Raw genomic sequence first — 27,850 nt, 5'->3', positions numbered from 1 at the left:
TACTATGCAATACTCAGTTTGGATTTAGAAAAGGTCATTCAATAAGTCATGCGATGCATCATTTGGTTAATAATATCATCATTTTGTTTGAAAGTGGAAAGAATCCTTTAACAATTCTTATTGGTTTTAAAAAGGCTTTCGACACGGTTGATTTTGAATTATTGCTGCGTAGACTTAGTTATTTGGGAATCAGGGATAGCTGTCTTCAGTGGTTTAGATCCTATTTGCATGGAAGTTCAATGTGGTTTGTGATTAATAATACTACAAGTGCTGCATCACAAGCAAATTGAGGAGTTCCATAAGAAACTGTTTTGGGATCACTTATTGTTTCTAGTATATATTGATACGTTAAGATTCTATTTTCCTGGTGCGAGTCTTGTAGCATTTGCAGACGACACATCAATAACAATTGTAGAGGCGAATTTTTTTAGATCTCGTATTTCGCGTAAAGTGATGTCATTTAGTACCTGAATACATTTACTAGTCTCAATTTTATAAGTGTAAATGTTAGTAAAACTAATTATATGATTTTTAACCGTACTGGTGTTGTAATAAATTCTTTGAGTAATATTTGTATTGGTGGTATCTAATTAATAGTTTTTGAAATGGGGTATTTGGAATTTTTGTTGATTGTAATTTGAAATAGAAGAAACTCAGTGAGACTATATCGCCCAAGGCAGCAAGAGGCCTAGGTTTACTTTGTCGTTTTCATATTTTTTTTTCCCGGCTTTTGTTTTCAAGATTATTTATGGGGCGATTATCCAATCTTATATTGTATATGGGTATGCCCTTTGGGCAAGCATCTTTTATGCTAATTATAAAAGAACGTAGACAATTCACAATAAAGTGTTTTTCTTTTAGGGGCTTGTACTAATTTTATCACTTACTTGTTATTCCCATTTTAAAATTTTGAATGGTGGTCAGTTACGTGATCATCAGTTATTAACACTAGTATAACAATAATTAAATGGTGTTTTGACAGCTTGTTTTGTGTATATATTTTCAACTAATTCCGTTAATCATTCTTGTTATATTAGGAATCCGGATAAGCTAGTATTTGAGAAGAGAAATTCAGTGAAATCAGCCCATGTGTTTCGTCACGTGAGTGTGACCCTCCGGAATAGCCTCCCGGAGAGATTAGGGGCTCTCAATCAGTTTCTTCATTTAAATCGCAGGTCAAAAAGCTTCTCTTTGGTCGAGATACAGGTTGAAAGTGGGTCCCTTGTGAGGGTTTAGTTTTTCTTGTATATTTGTTTACATCTTATTGTTTTCGTGAATTAATCAATTACTTTAGCCATTATGCACACATGTTATTTGACCTTCTAGTTGTGGCTATGCTTGTTTAATTGCTTTTTATGTTTTGAGAAATGATTAATAATAAAAGAACCATTCATTCATTGATTAGGAAAAAATGGACCACTGCCTCTAGATCAAACAATATGTACAATGAGTCTATGTGCTTATCAAAATAGAAGCCATACCATCATTTTGTTTTTGCAGTTTTTTTAGTATTCGTCCTTCAACAAAAACCTGTTCCTGAAAAAAAAGCTTAAAAACATTATTCTTTCTCTCTGGTAAAATAAGAAAAATCTAAAACACGCTTTTTGCTAAAGCGATATTTCAAGAGTGCCAGTTGTAAACTGCCTTTAGCCAGTTGTGAGATTTTGCTCTATGAGAGTTTCAAATTCAGGTGCATTAGCGTTGAACAGAAATTAGTATACACAATGTTACTTAGTTGGAGTTGGTTTAATTCAAATCGACTTAGCAATCAATTATGTAACAAGTTTTCTTAGGTAATTACTAATATTGTTTACTCAACTATGACAACAAGGAAAAATGTTTTTGTTTTTCGGGGACAAGGTGAATACTGTTAAAGAAATGCCTGATGTTTAGAGTAATTTAGAGAAAAACTTAGCACATTCAAATGTTCAGGGTACGCCAAGCGTTTTTCCGCGTCAAAGTGTTTTGAAATGAGCGTGGAGGCTCCGAAGAGATATTGGTTAGGGTGTTGACATACCCCAGGTTGTTATGCCCCAGTAAAACGCAGACAAGTGTGCCGAACCATCGGTCTAATAAGGTGTAGAAAGGTAGAATACAAATGTCTGAAATAAAAATTTGGAGTCAGTATTAACTCGGTTTTCAAAGATAAGATGATGTCATTCTAATCAACTTGTCAGATCTCGAGAAATCCGAAATTCTGAACATCGACAAGAGTATCTGTTTGCCGTTTTTGCCCTAAATATTTATAAGATTCATTCTTTTGGTTTGTATGTATGGAAGCTTTCCGTCCAAGAAAAGAATCCTTTGGGTTAAAAAAAATAATAATAAAAAATTGGATGAAATCCTATTTGATTTTTTTTCTACATATGCAGAAATAGATTCTGTCATGCCCAAAAAGTAAGGATGAAACTAACCGCTTTAATAATTTCATATCCACAATTTTCAAAAATATTACTTCCACGTGTTTTGACAAAGCAGTTTTTGTTCTAGGTAAAAAAAAAAAAAAAAAAAAACAGATTACCTAAAGACTATGGCTTCTTTTATGTAAGTATTTGGATCAAGTTATGGTAAGTAGCCTTTGAACTGGAGGTGTTGAGGTATTTTCTGTCCCTATCGAGTTTTGTACCCAGGAACAAGTCCTGTTGAAATAATTATGCCTCTGCAAATGTGACCAGTGAACAAAAGCCTACTTGAGGATTCTTTTTCAATTTTACATTTAGATTTTAAAAAAGTGTGCGCCCTTTTTTTTAGCCACAGTATTATGTAGGCTACCTACGATTGTTAGGAAGCATTAAAAGTTCTGTTTAAAGTCATGCCTTCAGCTTAGCCTTACTCCAGAAAAACTGATCAAGTTTATATTTGATGGGTCTTGAAGCATTTTCACTCTTTAATAAAATCATTTAAACTAATTGATTTGGATTTACAACTAAGCGTGTCCCCTAATAATGTCTGTAAAGAAGCGGTACTAATGCCTTGATTAAAGTGATACATCGTATTCTTGTTCAGAAACTGCTGCCACTGAGGATTCATATCGTTTAAAAATGGGAAAAATTGGAAATATGATAAAAAGAATGTTTTTTTGTTGTCTTATGTACCCAAGAACAATTCTGAGCCTTTGTGGAATCAATTAGGTTTTCCAACTAGTGTATAAGGAATGATTACACTGTATAATCCAACTTTCATAAAAAAGAATGTTTTTCAAATAAAAACTTCACTGGAATTTCCTGATATTGGAAATTCTGATCTGGCGATTTGAGTAGTCAGCAATTGAATCAGAAAGAAGTCCAACCGTATAAAAATATAGGTTTTCCTTGAATCGAAATTGCCGCTTCCATTTTAAATCGGGATTCAGAAAGAGTTTGTTTCATTCCTTCACTAGGTACAATTTTGACTCTTTAAATTGAACTTCAAAATTTTAGGTTTGTGTATAAGGGTTCGGTGTACTCATCGTCCGTGAGTGCGCTAGACACAAGAATTGGAAAGATTTGTAGAATCATAAAATCGACAGATAACATAAAAAAAATCAATCGATTTACTCTGTTGATTTTATGTAGTTTAGTCGATAGAAAGTAGGCTAATCTACTTTAGGTCCCTTTTGGCTCAAAAAGCTTTTTGGGAATTTTCTGCCTGTTCTTATCTGCATTCAGCCAAGCTTAAATTGATGGTGCTATAATGTTTCCAATGTCTCTATTGTCCAACGGATGTCGTAATGAATATAATATAAATACTAAAAGCAAAGTCTGTAAGGTTTGTCCAAACCCTGTGTTTTAAGTTCCGATAATCTGAAGGGACTTCTTGATACACAATGAGTCTCAGCTTGCTCATTCATTGTAGAATATATTATTTTTAGACAACTAAAGATTTGGATGATGCTGATAAGCAGAGACGAGAAGACTTCAAAAGATATGAAATGGAGAAAGAATTTGATCACAAAAGAAAACTGGAACAAGTCGATGGTGAGGCTAAAAAGAAAGAAGAACAAGAATGGGAAGAGAAGCAAAAGAAACACAAGGATCATCCGAAGGTAAAGATTGATTGTATTAATGCTTCTGTTTTGTTTCTAACTAGGTGTGCAATCTATTCTGATAGCCATGTAGTATTTTCAGAAGCTCTTCTTAATGTATATAAATCTAAAAAGGTTCTCTATATGATCAAAAATTGTTTATAAGAAACACCAAATAGCACTTTTTTTGTATGATTACTCTTGGCGTTAGACATAGAAAATAAAAATCAATGCACTGTAATTCCTATAATTGTTTCAACTCTGTGCTAAATCCTGGTTTTAAGATTTATATCCATGCTCCTAATTTTCCTCGCTGCGACCTAGGGAAGCTACAAATGTTTCAGACTATGGGTACATCTTTCTAGGTTTTGTCCATGCATTTTGGAAGCCACGATAGGTCTGATTAGTATTTGTCTGGCTATTTTTTTTAGGAATAAAGGCTAGTAATTAGATGGCTAACACAATCCATAGGTTGGAAATGTTTGCATTCTTCTCTGTTTGTGTATCCAGAAAGAGCTTTGGTCCGTTTGCTTTAATGTGTCCTCTAGAGCAGCCAAGATTATGTTCAGACGAGAGTATGAAAATAATTTGTAATGCCTTAAGATTCCTTTGGAAGTCCAGGCTAAAGTTAAGGCCTTAAATAGTTTGCTCGCCAGTGTGACGGCCTTTGGTGGCTTGATGCTGTAGTGAGTTTCTACATTTCAGGCCCTGTCACGCTACAGCACCAGATTCTTCCTTTCTAAATCCGTTCAAAGTTAGATCGACTATAAACTTAATTCTGATCGAATGTAGTAAATTCGGTGAATTAATGGAGCAACAATGTCTTAATCCATCATTGTCATATCTTGTACGTCTTTCGAGATTAGCACATTTCAGAATGAGCACTCTTTCATTAAGCGTATTTTTTTTAATTGTTTCTAAGTTGTCTCGTATGTTTCATTAATCAAAAAAGCTAGGGGGCTTGTGGGTTGAGCAAAATATGAAATTCTTATAATTTTCCCTTTGTTTGCACTTGCAGTTTGGAATTAGAAGTTATCGGAATATATTTTACTAAAAAAGTATGCGAAGCCAACTATTTCCAAGTGGCCCTTGGATATAATAACTTTTTTCATTTCTTTTTAAATAGTAATTTTGTCTTTTCGTTTCTTTTGATTTGATTTGATTTTGATTTGATTTTGTACTTTTGATTTTGTTTCTGATTTAGTTATGAACAACTTATATCTAACTTATTACAGCTTCACCATCCAGGGAGTAAACAACAATTAGAAGAGGTATGGGAAAAAGAGGATCATATGGCAGAAGAAGATTGGGATCCAAGAACTTTCTTTAAATTGCATGGTTAGTTGAAATCTTTTTTAATGCCTAAGGATCAATAAAAGATACTAGGGTGTATAAGAGGGCTGTTATTGATGTTAAAAGTAAAGATCACCATCTAGTAGTGTCTAAGGTTAATTTAAAGCTTAAATTTCGGAAGGGTTACTCCCTCCCAGAAAGTTAAGATGTTGGTAGACTCCAGGATGAAAATTTGAGAAAAAACTTCCAGGAACAGTTGAATGCTAAACTTGAGAGTTTAAAATTTGACAATGTGGAAGATGGATGGAATAATTTCAGAAAAACAATTTGTGAAGTTGCTGATGGTGTCCGAGGGAAGAGTGCTAAGACTGCAACTAGGAATATTAGTGAAAAAGCTTTAGGTTTAATAGAGAGTAGAAGGGGTTTGTATAAGAATTATCTGAGTGATAGGTCGTATGAAAACAAAAGGAATGTGACGAAAGTGGGGAAAGCATTAAAATATGAACTAAGGAGATGTGAAGTGGAGGCCATGGATAAAATTGCTGATGATCTGGAAGATGCGGCTAGACGGCATAATAGTAAAATATTATACTGGCATGATAATAAATTGAAAGGGAGTAGCCAATCCAGACTAGTCCCAGTTAAAGATAGAAATGGGGCCACAATTAGTGATAAGGAAAAAGTTAAAGAAAGATGGGTGGAACATTTTGAGAATGTGCTAAACCGAGATACAGTTGCAGGAAAAGATATAGATGATAATGAAAAAGTTTGTGATACCTTGGATGTGAAGGAAGATTTGTTTAGTGAAGAAGAATTAGCGACAGTAATAAAAGGATTAAAAAATAATAAGGCCCCAGGTGCTGATAGTATGATTAATTAGTTTCTTAAATTTGGTGGCTCTGAGGTTAGGAATAAGCTACTGAAAATTATGAACATGATTTTTGAAAAAGGGGAAGTACCCAATGGTTTTAGGAAAACCTTAATTAAACCACGGTATAAGAAAGGTGACAAGAGTGAGTGTCGTAATTATCAAGGCATTAGTCTGGTCTCTGTAGGTAGCAAATTACTGAGTAATATGATACTTTTTAGACTGAGAGATGCTGTAGACAAAGTTTTAAGGGAAGAACAATGCAGTTTTAGAAAAGGTAGAGGATGTGTCGACCAAGTTTTCACTCTTAGGTTAATAATTGAGAAGTCTCTTAGTTGTCAAACACCTTTGGTCCTCAGTTTTATCGATTATGAGCAAGCTTTTGATTATGTTGATAGAAGAGCGTTAACAAAGGTCTTATCGTTATATGGTATACCAGAAAAATACAATAAAGTGATTTGTGCTATGTACGAGAATAATACTGCTGCGGTTAAGGTAGGAAATGAGGTTAGCTACTGGTTTTGTATTAAATCAGGAGTTAAGCAGGGTTGTGTTCTATCCCCCTTTATATGGATCATTTTGATGGACTTCGTCTTAAGGAGCACAGGAAAGGCAATTGGAGACCATGGAATCAAATGTGGAGGAAAAACGCTCCTGGACTTAGATTATGCTGATGATTTAAGCATATTAGATGAAAGTGTGAGCAAAATGAATGAATTTTTAGAGGTTTTGCGAGTTCAGGGTGCTAAACTAGGCTTAAAAATTTATGTTAAGAAGACTAAGTCACTAAGGCTAGGGATAAGTGAAGATGAACAGGTGACATTAGGTAACGAAAAGATTGATCAGGTTGGGAGCTTCAGTTACCTTGGTAGCATTATTAGTAAAGATGGTGGGAGCAGTGAAGATGTTAAAAGTAGAATAGCTAAGGCTCAGGGTGTTTTTTCACAGTTAAAAAAATTTTGGAAGAATAAAAAGATGAGTCTACAAACCAAGATTAGAATATTGGAAGCTACAGTAATGACAGTGGTCAAATATGGCTCTGAAGCATGGGCACTCCGAAAAGCAGATGAAAATTTACTAGATGTTTTACAGAGAAATTGCCTACGGATTGTTCTGGGTACCCGGCTGACTGACCGTATTTCAAACAGTAGGTTGTACGAAAAATGTGGTTCAATCCCGCTTTCTAGGACTATAATGAAAGAAAGGTTGAGATGGCTAGGCCAAGTTCTACGGATGAAGGATGACAGATTACCGAAGATTGTCCTTTTTGGCCAACCGTCTGGGGCTACACGGAAAGCAGGTCGTCCTTGTCTGGGTTGGGAGAATGTCACAAATAAAGATTTAAAGGAAATGGGAACTTCCTGGGAGGGTGTAAAGAGGGAGGCTTTAAATAGATTAGGTTGGCGGACGAGCGTGCGTAGCTGTGTTGGCCTCAGGCGGCTTGGTGTTGCAGTGAGTTATTAGTAGTAGTAGTAGTAGTAATGAATTTTGTTCAGTAAGTTAAAAGTAAATGTTTTTGACTTTACAAAAGTAGTAAAAATGCTGAAGGATCCAAGAATTAATATTCATGGAGCAGGCTCTACATTTCACCAGAAGATATAACAACATGAGACAAAACTGTATGCAAAATATTGCATGGAACTAGTAGGGGAGGTTATTTTTTCCACATACCCCTGCTTTTTTCTACCTAAAATGTTATCGTTACAGTTGTCGAGCTTTCAGTTTCCTTTAACATAAAACTAATGTTGTGATTCCAACATTAGCTCCAATTGCTTTCCAAGTTTTTGTCATATTGGAAAACGGCAAATGTCTAGTATCATTTTTAGCTAAATAATAATTTTTGGTCGTTTCAAGATAATCTGATTTAACGACATTCGAATATTTCTTATATCTGAAACAAGGTATTGGTGCTTTTAAGTTTCGTTATTGCTAATATAAGATATGTATTTCGCGTTAATTTGCTTGCGTTTCATTCATCTTGCAGTTGTTACAGTCGTCTTGTTTGCTGTAGGCACGAATACAAGTAATTGTGTCCATAATCTTCCGAATTAATATGCCTTAAAACGAGCTGAAGCAATTTTTTTTAGCATGTGAGCTTAGAAGCCCAAAAATCCTTTCTATATGACAATCGTGTACAGCAGAACCAATAGATTTGAAAGGGAACTTGATGAGAAACGGTGCAGCTGCCTGTATAAACTATAGTTTAAAATACATAAGATACGAATCTATTCCGCTGATATATTCACTGATATAAGAACAAGTTTTGTTGTAATTTGTGTGGAGCAACGACTGAGTTCCAATCCTTCAAGTTCCCCTAGTTCAACTGAAATTAATATAGGTTTGTCTTATCTTTGCTAGGTTTTCAAAGTGTTTGTTGTATAAATAAATAGTGGAACTTGCTACTGAAGGGGCATTTTGGTTCATGTAGTTGAACCTTTGATTGGAGGTTTAATTTTTATTATCGGTAGCTGACCTGCCAGAGGGTTCTCATTATTTCGTTGGCGAAGGATATTTTCAGGTTTATATTCTTGATTTGAATGGATCAGTGGTTCGATGGTCATTGTAATTACAAAACTATAACTGAAGTTTTGATGGCTTAATGTTAAATTAGTGAACTAGGTCCAATTCCGGTAAAAAAAAAAAAACAAAAAAAAAAAAAAACATTCTCTAGAGCCAAAGAATGATAAATTTTAATGCTCAAGCCTAAATATGCTGAACGGTGTCCGAAATTCCAAAAGAATGGGTAAACTATGATTTCATTTGTGATTAATTCATTGACGTGGCATATTTTGATAGTGGTTTTTTTTTGTTTTTTTTTATTATAAACACTGAATCCTCCATGTATAGATTGTGTAGCTTGAAAAATAAATTTTTTCCACTTCATTTCAGATATTGATGGCAATGGCGTTTGGGATCCAAATGAAGTCAAAGCACTATTTCGAAACGAGTTGAATAAGATGTACGATCCAAATGCCCCTGAAGATGATATGAGAGAGCGTATGGAGGAAATGGAAAGGATGAGGGAGCATGTGATCAGACAAACTGACAAAAACAGAGACGGTCTTATAAGGTATTTCCTAAGTTATCATTAAACCGAGAAAAACTTAATAAATCACAGTAAACATTATCGCTTAAAATATTTAAACATTAAAATTCACAATACTCTACAAGAATCATTAAAAGTGTAAACATAATAAAGCAACTCTTTGCATAGCTTTTTCATCGAAGCTATCAAAGTGGTTTTCGGTTTTTGAAAAAGTTTACAATAAAAAAAAATAAACAAATAAAATCTGCTTGAACTAAAAATGAAACATTGGCTAGAAGCGTAAAAAAGTCAGTGAGGAAGCGCAACATTAACTTGATAAAAAGTGGGAAACAGGAAACAATTTTGCTCTGAAAACTTGCCCCTGGAACAGTCGCCTCGAGAAACCTTGCTTCTAAGTAAAACTATGTGAAGGAAGGTAAACTTTTATCCCAACATCGATCTTTCCCTAGCTTTTATGGGGTTGGTTCAATGCTGTTTGTAAGTATCCGCTTTTTCCAACTTCAGCAGATGTTCATTAAGTTTTTCCAGGGGAAGGCCGCAAGGTTGAAAAATATGGGGGAAAATAGATGATAGCAACCTATCACAAATTGGAAAAGTAAAGCCTCAGGATTGGGCTTTTGGTTCCATCGATTGTAGCCGCCTTCGATCTTGCAACTGCAACAGTATGTACATATCCAGCTACAGTAGCACAAGAATATCCCATAGTAAACTAGGATACGTCTCACTTAAGCTCGTTTTAAAGAGGAAAAGATCGGCCCAAATCCAAAGTTTATGAAGAGCTCAAAATATAGGTACTCAGCTAACGTCCAGTCTCTTATAACCTAAACAAAATTCTGGCCATTTATTCAATGATCACCGTCAGCAGAAGACAAAGAAAATATCATAGTAGTTCTCTAACCTAAAATTATTTTTTCACATTTTTCCCTCTCGTAGGAAAGTTACTCTAGCAAACTCCCTCCCTCACCAAGGGTTCGATCTTTGCCGAGCCATGTTCATAGCAATAGAACGCATTTTCATAGGGCTCCGCTGTAAAAGTAAATTTTTAGTAGTATTTGATTAAGTCTTCCAGGACGCATGGTTGCATCCCTCTGCCTTAATTTTTTTTTATCACCCAGTCACGGTACCGAATGGTCCATGATTCCCGAAGGAAGCCAAAAAACCTCTTATTAACGTCTATTTCTATCAGATACTTACTTCGCAGATTAATATTAGTTTGGTAGCCTCAAACGTCACAGCCTCTTTGTCAAAACACCCTTCTGTGAGTGACGGTTTTGCAACCCCTAATTACAACAAAAACTAAAATCTTTCTGTCTGGCCTCTAAATGAAAAAAATTGTGAATACTCTAGGGAGTCTCATAATGTGTTTTTCCCACTCCTGACGCAGTCGTTAGCGTTCTATACTCTTTCAAAGTCATGGTTCGATGTGGTACCACCCGGCAGAAGTACGAAAATCAAGCAGTTATTTTCCGTCTGTATAAGCCTATTCCTTTTGCTAGCCTTCGTGTAAAGTATTTCTTTTTGTATGTGTATCTTTTATTTCTCTACATCCCTTGATTCTTTCTTTTTAAACATATAGAAGATGACAAATTAGCCAAAATTGTTTTCTCAAATTCGTCCAAAACTGTTTTTAGCCAATTTGAGGAAACCAAGAGGTTCCTAAATTTCAACAGTGATTCTAAACAGATTCTTAAAGTGATTTGCAGTGATTAAGAGTCACACGACAGGCTAGTGGAAATTTTTCAATTGTATATCAATAAAACTGTTTGAGAACAAGCGAATCCATGTTCTGTCATCCTAAGCTAGATTCACGTAATTGGCAGTTTTTAGCAGTGGCTCTTAAAATCGAAGATCAGATTTTGCACTTGATATTCGTGTTAGATCTGAGGACTGGAGCTACTACCCTACCTGGAAAGTAAATAAAATTCACTGCTGACGGTGTAACAATACCCAAACTATGATATAATCTACAAAATGCGACATTTGTTTTTTTTCTATTTCTCAAGAAAATTTTTTTATAGTCATAGTAACGAATCGAACACTACTGTCTGATGGTTCCAAATGACACCAGGGTGCTATTTCGTTCCTGAAGTGAAACGAATTTTTCCTTTCATGGTTTTATCTTATTTGAATTGTAAAATTGTGCTTTTATGAATTGTATCAAGTATACAATTCTTAAAATTGTGCTGTAAGAATCGCGCTTTTAAGAATTAAGTTTTATCAGCCGTGTTTGATAATTCAGGAATGAAAGCATTAATCAATGAATAAACAAACACCGATTTTTTTCCGTTCAAGCTTCGAAGAGTTCCTGGAGGAATCGCAGAAATCAGAATTCAACGAGGACCCTGGATGGGATACGGTAGATCAAGGACCTATTTATAACGAAGAAGAATATAGAATGTATGAGCAGAGAAGAATAGCTGAAATTCAGAGGATGGTACAAGAAGGCCGGGTAAGAGAACCTCTTAGCCTGTACACAATTTTCTTTTATCCTTTCACTAATTTTTTTTATATCCATGAAATCCTGAAGCAGAAAAATTGCATACATATTACCACCCAACAAAAATTTGGACTAAAAAGGCTCCCTAGGATATGTATATAAATTATAGAATATGTGTTCCTATTTTCCCATTCTAAATTTTTTCAAGTAGTTTGTGAATGAATGACATGTAGACTTGATGGTTGAAACCGCCTTGGATAGATGGCGGTTCCTGATAGATATGCAACACTAGCCAAAGTTATTCTGTGCTTTTCCAAAGGAATTTCTTCTCTTCGGGTAATAAACATAAGTCATGTTTATTTGTTTGTCTTGTTGCCTTGACACACAGTGGAACAAGGAGAGAGAGCTACTCATAAGGAGGTGGTTGTGATTTTCGAATACAGTCACTGATGCTCTGTGAAACCTTCCTTTTAAAGATATCTCTCGGGCTTTGGTGGTGGTTTAGCCTGAGTTTTATTTCTATTCTGTATCTATTTGTTCCAAGTGAAGCTTTATAGTAAATATTTATAATTTTAATAAGAATCTCATATAGATAATGATTTAAAGCACTGATCCGTCTTTTACTGGGGGAGGGTGACTTCTCCAGAATAACTTTTCTTCGGGCTATACCAACACTGGAGGCATTGTCGTCCGAGGAATATTGAATTTCGGTGCCTTGGATTGTTCCACTCTATGCGTGCTTAAAGAGGCAGGGGGGGGGGTGGGTACATCCAGATTTCTAAAGACAGCCTTTTTAAAAATACTATATATTTGGGATCTATAAGAAAAAGATAAGATTTGTCTTGTCTTGTCAAGTCTAAATAAAAAGATTTAGACTTGTGGGATCTACAAGTCTAAAAAAGATATTTAAACAAATTTACTATCAAAATGGGTACTTCCAGATTTCTAAAGACAGCCTTTTTAAAAATACTATATATTTGGGATCTACAAGACAAAAGATAAGATTTGTCTTGTCTTGTCAAGTCTAAATAAAGAGATTTAGACTTGTGGGATCTACAAGTCTAATAAAGATATTTAAACAAATTTACTATCAAAAGGTCCTATTAATTGAAATTAATGAAATTCAGCAAACATGAGGTTTAAAGACCAAAAATGCATATTTATGGTTTTATATAAAAATAAGGTCAGCAGCTCTTCCTAATTGAGTTTTTAAAGTGTACGGACTAAATTCAAAACATTAAATGGTGCCCTTGTAAAATGTTACATTTTTAGAATCTACAAGGAAAAAGAAATGGATTTTTTTTTTTAAATTTAATTTTATAATAGTGTTTATATACAAAACTTAATAACTTAAAAAAAACTTTTAAAATAACAGTTACCAGTACCAGTTCTTCAAACGACTACCTTCTATCTCTACTCTTGTCAGAACTAATGCCACCAAGACCCCTGCAGCTGCTGTCTTTACCATTATAACTGCTACAATGATTGCTACTAACATAGATCGTTGAATAGTCTGTTAAACCTCAAGATTCGAGTAGCTTCCTAAAAACTTCTCTGGAAAAAAACGCTTCTTTCTCGTTTTAGATTTTTTATATGTAAAATTCTACCTGTGTTTTAATTTAATATTTTGAAACCACTCCCATCACTCCTAGTTGTGGAATAGAGAATAGGGTTTGCCCCTAAAGACTAATGAATTAGGGGAAAATCGGAACCATATTGGTGAATGTTCTGATCTGAACCACATTTTTATTATTCTTCAAATTAAATATTTTTATCGTTTGTTTCCTCTAGTTACCACCACAGCCTCATCTAAACCTTATGCCACCGCAACATATGATGGCACCACAATATGGTGTGCCCCATATGGCACCGCAATATGGTATGCCGCAATATGAAGTACCTCATAATGGAACTCATTATGCTGTTCCTCAGTATGGTGGCCCAGTGATGCAGCAAGCCCAAATACCTCAATACGGTGCTCCAATGGTTCAACCTGGTCATTTACCTCAGTATGTCCCACCTATTGTCAATCCTGGTCATGTACCACAGTATGGAGTTCCACAGGGTCAGATGCCCCAATATGCCCCACAATATATGCAGTATAATCAAACTCATTATATGGTTCCTGCTAATTATCTCCCACAAGCTGCTGTGCCTCAACAGCTACCTCCAAGGAGTGATATGCCAGGACAAGCCAAGGTTTGGCCAATTACTTAAACTAGCGTCTGCTTTTGTGTACTCTATCATGTATGATTGAAGAAAGTTCGCAAAGGTGGTGGCCCTTCAATTCTTTCCTAGTTTGCACTGCGTATACCTACCTAAATTTATAAAATGCCTAAGACTTTCGCTTAATCTTGTTTATATTAATCGGATATTTTTTCCTGTGTCCTCTCTATATTTCTCTTTGCCTTTTCCGAATTATTTTGTGAATAAGTTTAGACACATTATTTTCACGTCAAGGTTCTATTAAAATTGTTTATGATAGCGCATGAAATTCACTTGAATTCATTTATTATTTAACTCTTTAGGAAATTGACTATTTTTATTTCTAGATAGTGAGTTGTGCAAAACATCATAAAGCTATATCGTTGATGTCACGCTTAAATCATACAGCATATATTACATTTTCATGCTTCAGAGGTGATTGCCAAACACCGTTTGCTAATTTGTTCTTAAACGGAAGATCACCAGGGCAATGTAGATAAGTAGAATCAAAGTCCGACTCTCTCCCTTCGAGATCAGCTTAGAAAACGGTTTTTAGCAGTTATCTCAGAACTGTGAAAGGCTTAAATACGACTTCTAGACGTGACAGTAAAGGCATAGTCATAAAATTACCTTAATTCAAAGTTATCCTATAGCCCTTTTTGTAATAATCAGTTCGCTTATTTTTTTCGTCCTGCACCCTCTGAAGGTGGTGATCCATTCCAAAGGCTCAATAAGTTAGATTATATTACCTGTTCATGAGTGCTTTACTATTTGCTTTTTTGTCTCGTCTTTTCTTTCTCTTGACCTTTACTCTGGAAAATGGTATTTAGAAACATATTTAATTTTGTAAGTTTTTTCTATTCAAATAGATTTACCTAAAGCTTTTGCTATTTTGTATTCAAACGGCAATATCACTGGAAAACTAACGCGAGACTGCTTATTTGTTTCTTTCAGAGTAAGAAGAAGATTTCAACCTTTAGGGTTTATGAGAATGTTCACTATCCAATTTGGAATTCTTTTAAATACAGCGAACTCCATACTCATATATTGGCGGTAGGCTAATTCCACGGATAACTTGGAATGGGGGGGGGGAGGCTAAAAATCAAGATACAGCTGCTTTCCACATAAGTTATTTATATTGTTATTATTATTATTATTATTATTATTATTATTAATTTACATTTCCACTACAAATATTATAAAATAACACTAGTCCAGGGGTGGTTGGCTCTTAAAACATTGGTACTTAATTTGGAGATTCTTCTCTCTATGGCCATGGAAGGGTTGGTGACCTTATACTTCCTGGAGATGTCGCCATTGTTGTGCCACAAAGGGAGACGCAGGAGAAACTTAGTATATCTGTAAAATGCGCTGCAAATGGCTTTCTTTTCGGTAGCTGTGAATATATTCCAGAAGGGAACTTGAGCAAGCAGATGGGGGGTAGTAAAAGCATTGTATAGCCGGGCAAGGAGGGGACGGTTGAAACGATACTTATTGGCAACAAGTAATCCGTAAGACGCTCGTAGACGGGAACAGAGGTTGTTTGTCAGTGCTGAGCACTGACAATAAGTTATTTATATTATTATCAATTACTTTTTTATTCTAAAATTTCTGTTATGTGGTTGTCATAATCCAATTAGGTAGCATAGCATATAATATTATTATTATGCATGTGCATATTTTTATTTCTTAAGGTACTTTGATTTTCTATAAGATTGCAGATAATCCGCCAAGCGAATAGTGCGGCCACGAATAGTTGATAGTTTACACTATATGCAAAATCTCAAGACTAAATTGTTCCAGGAAAATTTAAATGATAATGACCGGAAAATTTCGTTTTTTTTTCTTTGTGGATTTTTAGAGGCCGCAAGTATTTTATATAATGTATCGAGTATTTATTTGCTTGGAAGCGTTTGATTTCATTGTGCAAGTTTTTAATTGTTTAAATTTTTTATTAAAAACGTTGATTATTTCAAGGTGTTTTAATATTTCTAAAGATATTGCGGCCAAAATATTTGTGGCCTTTATTTTAATTCTATTCGAATCGCTAAGAAGCCACATCGATAATGTTCAGCTTTTAAATTAGTTATATTTTTAGTGTCAAATCACTTTAATAACGCCCAGCGGTATAAATACAATAGAAAATTCCCCAAGGATAAGCATAAATTCCCTAAAATTAAAAAAAAGGCGTTTTAGTCATTTGAATACCTAATTAGATTTTTTTAGAAGCCAGTTTGCTTGAGTGTAATGTAAAATGGACTAAAATATCATTTATTTATTTAGCAACTGACACACTCTTTTATTTTGGTGTACAAAAAAATTAACATAAATCGCATGAATCTCCATTTCAAAATATCCCTCCTTTATAATTGATTCCTTAAAAACTTCCTGTTAGCTCAATTGGCAATCAGACTAAACGCTTGTTTCAATTACTGGGAAGTTTCGGAATCTAGTGCTTAAGATTATTTAAAGCTAAGAAATGTCCAAATACAGCCAGGAGTTCTTGGTATGTAACCATAGCATGTTAAGACAGGTTGATAGTATGATAATATCATGCGTACAGTTGCCACTGGTTTTTGTTAGTTCGATTTTTTGCCAAGAAAAACTTACCCAGTTTTAGTATTCCTCTTGACAACATCTAATAAATCCTCCTCCGTCTTTCGAAGCCCTTGCGCTTCAGAACCACGCTTGACCATTGTCATCTTTGTAGTTTCTAATACTCTATTCTTGGTTTGCATACCTATCTTTCTTTTCCTCCAAACTTTTTTCAACTGTGAAAAATGATCTTAGCTTTGCCTGTTGACCTCTTTACGTGGTCACTGCATCCATCATTTGTACTTATGGCATTACCTTGGTAATTCCACTTGATCGATATTCTCGTTACCCGACATCACCTCTTCACCTTCAAATATTCTTAGTCTACTCGTAAGCGACTTAGTCTTTTTAAGATTAATTTTCAAACCTATTATGGCACCCCTCAACTCTCAAAATGTCCAAAAATCCATTCGTTTTGCCAACAGTTTTATTTAGGAGCTCAAATCGTCTGTAAAATTTAAGTCTAGGATAGTTTTGCCTTCTCATTTCATTTCATGCTCTCACATATTTTTTGTCGTGTTCCTTAGAAGAAAGTCTATCGAAATGATCCGTATAATTTGACATAGAACTCTTCCCTGCTTAACTCCTGATTCATTACCAGACCAGCTACTAACCTTATTTCCTGCCTTATCTGCAATAATATTGTTATCATACATTGCATCGATTACTTTAATAGGCATACCATGCAAGGATAGGACCTTCACTACAGATCTTCTATCTGCTGAATGAAATGCCTGTTCATAATATATAAAACTGAGGCCTAAAAAGGTTTAATGACTTAGGCACTTTTTGATCATTAATCTAAGTATGAAAACTGGTCAACTTATCCTAGCATCTTTCATAAAATCACTCTGTTATTCTCTTAAAATTTTTTCTACAGCATCTGTAAATCTAAAAAGTATCATAATGCTAAGTAATTTACTTCCTACGGAAATCAAGCTAATGCCTTTGTAAAAAAATGTAAAAAGTAAGTAAGACGGCACTAGACCCTTAAGGTCCAAACCGGCGGTGCTGATCTCCGTTTCATGGCCTTTCAGCCAGGAAGTGCAATGGGGGGTTGGAGGCAAACCATCCTGTGCTTTCACACACCCTTCGTGCTTACCTTCCGCAGATTTCTCCAGGTACCCATTTAGAGCTGGGTCGACTCTGGCTGAGCTTACAGAGTCACGCCACTGACCCCCCTCTCAAACTAAATAACTGGTCACGACTGGGATTGAACCCATGCCCCTTGGACACAGAATTCCCACGCCAGCGCGCCAACCATTCAGCCAGGACACACTCTCAGCCAGGACACACTCATCAGGACAAACCCTTTGTAATCACCCTACTCACTCTTATCACCTTTCTTTATAAAGGCGTTTAAATAAAGTTTTCATGAATTTGCTAGATACTTTACCTCTTCAAAAATTATTTATAATTTTTTAGCAATGTATCTTAATTAAAAACTGATTTACCACACTGGCAGCACTTGTGGTCTTGTTTTGAATAAACACTGCTTTTGAATGACAAGCATAACTTTAACCAGAACTATGAAGCAACGTATTCCAAAGTAATGCAGCCAGAAACCAGGACACCAAAAAATCCGTTAACGAGGTTGAAAAAAAAAACTGATGAAAATTGAAGAATGGCTAAGTGAAACGAGGGAATAAAAACGAAAAACACACTAGAGTAATCTTACTTCTATATAATCCCTGTAGATTCACGAAAATTATTCTAATTACCTTGGAGAAAATACCTGTGTTTCAATTTGAGTAGTACTTTGGAAGCCCCGCGAAGCTCACACCCTGGCCAATTTGACAGAGAGATTATGACCTTGGTTTTACCTGATTTGAGAAAAACTAGCAAGGTTTCGGAGAATCCATTGGAACCGCATTAGCTCAATGCATCATAGTGTCATATGATCTCGAAGCAACATGGATGCATCATAGCATCATTTGATCTTGAAACAACATGGATTAAAACATTTTTATTAATTTTATTTGTGTTTAATTTATTAATTTCAGAAGATTTTTTACGTAGTCAAAACAAGCAGTGTAACCTTTTTTTTGTACCGATGTAAAGATGAAGGCAAAAAAAAAACGAAATAATATTTTATTTTAAAAATCATCGTGTTTTAGCGCTCAATTTGACATTTTATGTAAGTTTTCAAAATGCCAAAAGGGGTAAATTTTTTTAGAAATATCGCTATTTAAAAGTTTTAAATGCTTAATTTATAGTTATTTTTCCATTGCGTTTTTTATGATTAATCGCGCAAATGTAATCAGATTTAGGCTGCTCTATTATCCACAGTTACCTGTATTTGTGTTCCAAGTTTTTACTGAAACGCGAAAGATTCCACATACCAAAACATCAGAAATTGCCGTGTAAAACTGAAGCAAAAGATCATATAAGACTGACGTAAGAAATTGCATTTATACAAGCTTTATGTACAACATGAGTTTTCTTTGGTGAAAACCTCCCAAATGTAGCGGAAAACTGAATTTAAGAATAATTATGCCAAAACTAGAGGGTGACTGATAAACTGGATTTGAATTTTGGAATCAAGAGCTGAACTTACGTAAGAAAAACCAATAGTTTTACGATTAGAAAATTATCTTTGAATGGCGTAATTACTTTAACATATTAAACAGACATTTCTTCAAATTAGACATATTACAATATTGAATGATTTTTGTATATATTATGTATGTTGCTACACAAGCGACGGCTAAAATTCTCAATATACTGCCAGTAATATGTTCAGTTTGTAAGGTTTTATCGTCTGTTGAAGCTTTCTTGAAAGAATAAATGCTCTCCAGGTGGCGTTTCTCCTTCAGGTAATTACTCAGCCGTAAGATACGACTGGACAAAGAGGGATAGCTTCTTGCAAAGAGTTGAGTGGATGTTCTAGTATAAGTTTCGCCATACCAAATTTTGCTTAAGTCTTTAGTTGCTGCTTCGCAAAAAGTGAGTCTTTAATGAATTGTGCCTTTTTTTGGAAAGTAAGTGTAAAATTTTGCTATTTTGAATTTGCAGATCACTCCAGAGGAAGGGGATAAATTATTGGCTGCATTACCAAATCAGTACCAAGCTATCAAAGAGGGCCAACCAAATTCCCAACCTTCAAAGCCGGTCGTAAATGCACCTCTACCAATTGCTGCAGATCAAGTTAATCCTCAGCCAGTTCCTGTGAGCTATCAGCAGGGTCCCTCTCAATCGGTAATTATGTTATTTCTTTCTTTTTTCTTATTCACTGAATTTTTTTTTTTTTTCTAAACTGGATAATTTTATTTTACTATATACCTTCCCCCAAACCATAATCCAAAAATTAAGCTCGGAATTATCTATCATCTGAAGTTTTAGGTAGTTTTGGTTTTTTGTAGGCCGGTTTCGGACTTTGAAAAAAGTTTACTGTTTTGAAAATACTCCCAGATGTAACTTTTCATATCAAATAAAAAAACTTTTTGGTAGATTTATGTGCTATAATTTCGAATTAAAGAAGCTAAAACATAAATATTATGCGGAAACCATTGCTTTTAATTATTTTTGTGCGATAGTAACTTTATATAAATATTATTTGTTTTATTAGAGCCTTCCACAAGTATATGCAATATACTACGTGTCCTGAAACTTAGATGAATGAAACCTAGCTACTGAAGTACCTGCGGCATATCTAATACTTTTGATTCGCCTATCAGTCCAAAGTATGAAACAATTAGCTTACTCCTTACGCATTGCAGCAGTCTCAAAAGAAAGAGCATCCAAGAAAAATCCTCGCTGAAACTTCTTCCATGTGAACCTCCCCCGCGGAAAGTTCCACCGCGGAAAGCTCTCCCATGTGGAAAATTCCCTTCCGCGTACTAATAACGATCGTATTTTCAAAGGTAAAAGTGTTTAAAAATTCCCCTCATGGACAATTCTACCTGCCCTCTCATACTCGAGGCTGATCTGAAGTTTCCTACTTCATGAAATAATACTTGGCTAAAACTCATTTTCTTTCGTTTTCTATCCCTTTTCCCATTCAAGAAAAAACCTCTGATTCTTCTCCCTGTGGATTCATGCCAGGGAGCACCTATGGCTGTGTAAAGCTAAGGGTTACTTAAGAAATGCTCTGTAGCTATAGTTCGATTTGTATTTTATAAGAATTCATTCAGTGGAATTTAACTGCTTTTGCATGACGAAATTTATTCATGTATTATAACTTGATTTCAAATTATTACACATTTCAAACAGTTCGTGGTAACGAACTGTAAGTAACCGAAACTCTAAAAAACGGAATTTTGATATCAATAGATACATTAAATGAATCGATTTTTTATACTGATATCTAATATATGAGCTTTATCAAGTTTAATTTTACCCATCAAAAGCTACGAGCCTGAGAAAATTTGCCTTATTTTCGAAAAATGGGGAAACATCCCCAAAAAGTCACAGAATCTTAATGGAAATCACACTATCAGATTCACCGTATCACAGAACCCTTCTGTGGAGGTTTCAAGCTCTTATATGCAAAAATATAGAATTTTGTAATTTTTGCCAGAAGAAAGATGACGGATGCGTGTTTATTTTTTTTTTCCAGGAGTGACTGTATTGACCCAGTGGTCCTAGAATATCACAAGAGGGCTCATTCTAACGGAAAGTTCTAGTGCCCTTTCAAGTGACCAAAAAATGGAGGGTAACTAGGCCCCCTCCAGCGTATTTTTTCCCAAAGTCACCCTATCAAAATTTCGAGATAGCCATTTTGTTCAGCACGGTCGAAAAATATAACTTTGTTCTGGAGGATGACTTAATACCCACAGTTCCCGGGGAAGGGCTGCAAGTTATGAACTTTGCTCATTGTATGTATATAGTATTGGTTATTGGGAAGTATACAGACGTTTCCTGAGGATTTCTTTCTGGTAGTCGGGGGGGGGGAGGCGGAGGAGGGAGGGGTTACGTGGGAGAATCTTTCCATGGAGTAATTTTTCATGGGGGTAGGAAGATTGCTATGGAGGGGGTGCCAGATATCCCTGCATTATTTAAAAAACGGTCAGAAATTAAATAAAAAAAAATTATTTCACCTAAGGAGCAGCATTAAAAGTTAAAACTCACAGAAACTATTACATATATTACGGGGGATCGCTCCCTGGTCAATACCTCGCTCTTTACGCTGAAGTTTTTTTTAGTAATTTCAAAAGAGCTATTTATTCTAATTAAACGCTCTTAGTGTTTAAGGGGTTATTCATAAATAATTTGAGCAAAATTCGAATTTTAGCGTAAAGAGCGAGGTTTTGCTAGGTGGCAAACCCCCTAATATACGCAATAATTTCTGTTTGTTTTAAGTTTTGATGCTGCTCCTTACTTTCATGGGAAAAAACTTTTTTATTTATCGTTAACATGGGTCAAATAAACAGCGTTAAAATTGTTAAACCCCAGCATTAAACCCCGGGACTCGTAATTCGATTTTTTTTTTTTTTTTTTTTTTTTTTTTTTTTTTTTTTTTTTTTTTTTTTTTTTTTTTTTTTTTACTGGTTACAACTGATCATGGTTGCAGTCTTAGAGACTTTGGTGGATATTTGTAAAAATTTGGATCTTTGAAATTAGAAAACAATTTAACCATATAAAAGTTTTTCATTTCTTTACGACTGGGCTAGGCTTCATGCTCCTAAAACCTCCAAATGAAAGCTCTTGAAGTTTAATGTGGAAACTTTTTCTGACCTGTTCTAACAGAGTTTCAAGCTTTCTTTGGGCTTTGAGGGTTCGGCCCCCTTTTTATTACCTCGCTCCTCTACTTAAACGCGGGATATAAATACATTTTTAAGTCCTTTGAACCCTAAAATACAAGATAATCTTTTGCGATTCACTAAAAACAATGTGTTTTTCGTAAAGTGTATATATATATATATATATATATATATATATGTATATATATATATATATATATATATATATATATATATATGTATATATATATATATATATATATATATATATATATATATATATATATATATATATATATATATATATATATATGTATATATATATATATATATATATATATATATATATATATATATATATATATATATATATATATATATATATATATATATATATATATATATATATATATATATATATATATATATATATATATATATATATATATATATATATATATATATATATATATATATATATATATATATATATATATATATATATATATATATATATATATAGTAAAAATTTCAACAAAATAAAAATAAATTACAATATAATTCAAGGTTACAGGAAAGAGTGATTTTTTTTTCTTAGAATAGTTAGGTTTAACTTACTTGCTTGTTTTAAATGTCCAAGCTCTCAAGGCGTAGCCACTCTTTTGAACAGGCTATAACCCAGGGCCCGATATAGCAATATAAATACTGCTGTTCTGGATATCCCTGCGTTTGATGAATTTCCTGAGTTTTGTTTCCCTGATTGGCTATTATTGTCTAGAGGGGAATGGGTTTCCCATCTAATAATACACTTCACTATTTCGATGTTAATAGCTGCTCCCCTTCTAGAGATCGGTTTTGCAGTTCCTATGGTTCTGTGGAAAGTAATAGTAGTTGAACTTGTGACTTAATTTCACTTTCTTTTTTTGTCCGTCTAAACTTTTCCATCTGATTCTGTTTCATCCAAAAGTACAGAAAACTGATCCCTGAATAAAACTTTAAAAATAATCATTGATAAATTGGATGCAATCGATTTATTTTGTTGAAGCAATGCTTTTAATGGGGGAAACATTGATTTGCAATTTCATCTTCTTTTCATTTGAAAAAAAAAACGTTGAAAAGGAAGAAAGTATCATTGAGTAATTTGTGGCATTTCAGACATATAAAATTAGATTGATGATTTAAATTATAACAACATATAAAAACAAGAGCTAAGAGCTCATATGGCACTTGTGACGAGGTCGGAAGAGCCAAGAGCTCATATGTCTATCATATGAGCTCTATTAAAATTCTAAGAATCAATAGATTGATTTAAAAGGAAAATCAGAAGTTTAATGCCTGTCAGGATTTAAAATAAGAGCTCTGAGATACGAGGTCCTTCTAAATATCAAAATTTATTAAGATCGGTTCAACCATTCTTAAGTTGAAATTGCCTCAATTTTCCCGAATTAACCCCCCCCCCAAATCCCCAAAAAAAAAGGCGGATCCGTTCCAATTATGTCAATCATGTATCTAGAACTTGTGCTTATTCTTCCCATCAAGTTTCATCCCGATCTCTCCGCTCTGAGCGTTTTCCAAGATTTCCAGTTTCCAAGATTTCCAGTTTCCAAGATTTCTGTTTCCCCTCTCCAACCCTCTATGTCCCCGGATCCGATTCGAATTGAAAATGGAACATCTGAGGCATAAGATCTTTCCATATATCAAGTTTCATTAAGGTCCGATCACCCATTCGTGAGATCATAAGATACAGATACCTCAATTTTCACGTTTTCCAAGATTTTGGTTTCCCCCTTCACCCCCTCCCAATGTCACCGGATCTGGTTTGGATTGAAAATAAGAGCTCTGAAGCACAAGATCCTTCTAAATATCGAATTTCATTAAAATCTGATCACCCGTTCGTAAGTTACAAATACCTAATTTTTTCGAGTCCTCCCCCCCCCACAACTCTCCCAAAGAGAGCAGATCCGGATCGGTTATGTCAGTCACATATCTTGGACTGATCCTGGACCTATCCTGATCTCTCCACTCTATGCCTTTGCCAAGATTTCTGGTCCTCCCAATGACGCTGGATCCGGTCAAGATTTAAAATAAAAGCTCTGAGATCCGAGGTCCTTCTAAATATGGAATTTCATTAAGATCTGATTACTCCTTCGTAAGTTAAAAATACCTCATTTTTCCTAATTTTTCAAAATTAACCTTCCCCCCAAAGAGAGTGGATCCATTCTGGTTATGTCAATCACGTATCTAAGACTTGTGCTTATTTTCCCCACCAAGTGTCATCCCGATCCCTCCACTATAAGCGCTTTCCAAGATTTTAGGTTCCCCCCTCCAATTCCCCCCAACATCACCAGATCCGGTTAGGATTTAAAGTAAGAGCTCTGAGGCACGATATCCTTTTAAATATCAAATTTCATCAAGATCCTATCACTCGTTCTTAAGTTAAAAATACTTCATTTTTTCTAATTTTTCCGAATTATCCGCCCCCCCACTCCCCCACAGATGGTCGAATCGGGGAAACGACTATTTGCAATTTAATTTGGTCTGGTCCCTGATACGCTTGCCAAATTTCATCGTCCTAGCTTATCTGGAAGTGCCAAAACTAGCAAAACCGGTACCGACAGAGAGACCGACAGAATTTGCGATCGCTATATGTCACTTCGTAAATACCAAGCGCATAAAAAGAGCTCCTAAAAGATTGACCTTTTTTCCAGTGCTCTTGTAATGGTTTCTAAAAATTAGTTTATGTTCGTTTATTAAGTGGCTTAGTTTTATTGATTACATGTAAGGACATTCTTCTGGATCTTTCTGCTTGAAAACTTAAATATTGGATTACAATTAAAATTTTAGGCAAACTCCGAATATTTAGTCAAGTTATCCGACCAACTGTAGTTTTTCGTAACAACTTTTAATAGTGCTTTTACTGGGAAAACCGAGTTGGTTGGGGAGTTGATTTGCACAAATTGAAAATATGTATAATTTCTGGTCTTCCATGAGGCCGAAGTAATTTTGGTCCTTATCACGTAGATACCCTTGGGATACGAACGTATTTTATTCCATTTTATTATTTAAAGAAGTTTTGTATAAAATGAGTTCTTTTTTTTTAAAAAGAAAAAATCAGGTGTTGCTAATTAATAAAATAAAATCCCTATTTGTTTGCCTCACAGCTTTTTACGACAGAATTTTTATTTCTAGATATTTCTGCTTGTTGAAATAAACTTTGGGTTCTTTTTGGTGTAAACGATTCGATGCAACCCAATTTCTTCATGAATGTTTTCCCTTATTGAGATCTATTTTGTCTAGCATGAGTATATAAACCTAGTAGATGTTGCAAGGCAATTGGAAAAAACTGGAATATGTTTTTCAATATGTTTTTATATATTGAGTTACTTTTTTCCTAAATACTTGTATGTCTCATCCCAATGCGGTAACAAGTACTTTTATTTTCATGATGTTATCTTACGAATATATGGTGCTGCTGTTTTCCTTTTCAATAATTCTGTCTTCATTCACTAGAGTAAGGAGACCATGTTTGGTCCATTCTGCACATGATTTTAAATTTAAACCAATCCAAGAGAAGGCATTTGCCCAGTTTCTGGGTTACACAGATCGATTAAACCAATTTTCTTTCAAAATGTGTCGTCTTGTATTGAGATCTACTTTTCTTTTAAAATGCCCTCTAAGCGTCAAGAGATGGAGAACAAACAAGAGAGAGATGGAAGAATACATAAATAATCTAATGAAAAATTACGAAATACTTAAAGGCCCTTAGAATTGAACTGCAAGCAAAATAAAGGCTCTTTTCTCACTCTGTTTTATTCCTACCATGTAATGCCCATCATCGAAGTGTAATCTTCTTTTATTTCACTTATTTTAGTTTCCAGCACTTAGATCATTTACCTTTCCATATTATATTTGAGTATATAAGTATTGATTAATGGAATATAAATAATTAGGTGAAATGAAAGAAAATATTTAAAGAACTTATGAGTCACAAGCTGAACAATTTTCCTACCCGGCCCTTCTTATTATATAGTCTTCATAAATTATTTTCTGCTTTATTTTTAGCTTTTTGAGATATATGAGATGTACATTTATTAAGAAAAGAAAACACACTATTCGCCATTCGCCTGCCAAGAAAGGCAATAAGCTTGTAAGGGCAAGCGAGGTTATCACCCTCAGCTAATTAAAACCACCTTCATATCACGCTACTCAATACAAAAGAAACTCAATTGATGAAGGAAGAAAGGAAAAAAAAGAGAAAGAAGAAAAAGACAAGAAGAAGACAGAAAAAAATTAGCAGAAAAAAATTAACAGCAAATAAATCAGGGAAATGCCTTGAATAGAATGACAACCTGGAACGGGCCTTACATCAAAATTACTCACGAGATAGAAGAAACTTCTTTACCCGTGACTTGAAAGCCGGAAGACTAGGCACATTTTTCACACCCTCGGGCAAAATATTCCAAGCATGGGGACCATAATGGCGAATCACAAAAGATGCCCGAGTAGTACTCCTAAACTCATGAGTTATGTTATCAGCTTTTCTTGTATTATGATCATGACGGTCTCTATTAAAAGTAAAAAGATTTTCAAAAGCAGGGATGAGCAGGCGATTCAAATATTTATACGAGAAAATCGCAACTTGGCAATCTCGAATTTGGGATACATCCATTAACTTATTCTTTTTAAAATGCTCATGAGCAGGAACATAATCAGGATCATAAAATTCCGACAATAATTTTACAGCTTTATTCTGAAGTTTTTGTACTCTTTTGAAACATGTTTCAAAATTACTTGCCCATATAGAGCATCCGTAGCTAATACATGGACAAAATATAGAAAAATAAATCATTTTTAGAATCTTTTTTGAGACTAGATTTTTAATTCTTCGCTTCACCCCAAGACCTCTGCTTAATTTTTCAGCTATAGCATTTGAATGGTTTACCACGACAGTTTTCATCAATTAAAAACCCAAAATATTTTGTTGTTGCTACTCTTTTTATCACATTTCCTCGAACCATGATTTGATCATTGCCAACACATGACGGAAGTCTAGAGAATATCATGAAAAAAGTTTTTGAAAAGTTAAAGAGTTTTAGAAAAGCTTCTTGGTAACCTGTGGAAAATTTGAGTCACTCGTGCTTTCTAACAGTTTTTGATTGTAAAACCTTGTTCGCAGAAGGAAGCTATTTTAATTTAATTTTTCTTTATTTTATAGAATCAACAGCCTTCAATCGGAAAACCCCAAGAATCTCGCCACTAAAGAACATAGGAATTGAATTTATTGTAAATTATTGAACTGCCAAACGTCTGTAGTTATGTTGACTTTTTTTTTGCTTTTGAACTTTGGTTGTGGCTGTGTTTAAATTTTCTTATTAATTTTGCTTTGAATCAAGTGGAGTTCTACTTGTTGTCATTCTGTGCTTTAAAATTATAGCTGTTGTCGATTTGTAAATATAATTTCTACTGCAAAATAAAAATATTCTCTGCAAAGTATTTGAGGAAATGGATGTTGAACATATGATTTATATACCGCACCAGTGTGCTTAAACAGCGTGTATAATTCCTCATTATTTTTTTGTCTTTCAAAGATTTGTTCAGAAACCAATCTTATCCAGATCATCTTTTGCTTACTATTTTTACGGTTCTAGTATAAAAAAGCAGTGACTCTTTCTGCTATAGTCAGAAAGAATGTCTCTAAAAAATAACTATTAATAGATCTCTT

General features: G+C 34.4%; 1 protein-coding gene across 2 annotated transcripts in view; it reads left to right on the top strand.

The window, feature by feature from the left end:
• LOC136038685 (nucleobindin-2-like) overlaps positions 1–27,621 on the top strand; it is a 45,484-nt gene extending 17,863 nt beyond the window's left edge. For both annotated transcript variants that reach the window (XM_065721970.1, XM_065721971.1), the window contains exons 5-11: positions 3,851–4,024; positions 5,239–5,341; positions 9,054–9,234; positions 11,503–11,659; positions 13,439–13,846; positions 19,463–19,645; positions 27,344–27,621. In XM_065721970.1, the coding sequence (XP_065578042.1) occupies positions 3,851–4,024; positions 5,239–5,341; positions 9,054–9,234; positions 11,503–11,659; positions 13,439–13,846; positions 19,463–19,645; positions 27,344–27,388 (1,251 nt within the window). In that variant the 3' untranslated portion in view covers positions 27,389–27,621. The remainder of the gene's footprint in view (positions 1–3,850; positions 4,025–5,238; positions 5,342–9,053; positions 9,235–11,502; positions 11,660–13,438; positions 13,847–19,462; positions 19,646–27,343) is intronic.
• Positions 27,622–27,850: the final 229 nt, after the last annotated feature.

Source organism: Artemia franciscana, chromosome 18 (assembly GCF_032884065.1).
Source record: "Artemia franciscana chromosome 18, ASM3288406v1, whole genome shotgun sequence".
In the NCBI taxonomy this organism is placed as follows: domain Eukaryota; kingdom Metazoa; phylum Arthropoda; class Branchiopoda; order Anostraca; family Artemiidae; genus Artemia; species Artemia franciscana.
Note: the sequence above shows the minus strand (reverse complement) of the source record. Positions and strands in the feature narration are given on the sequence as shown.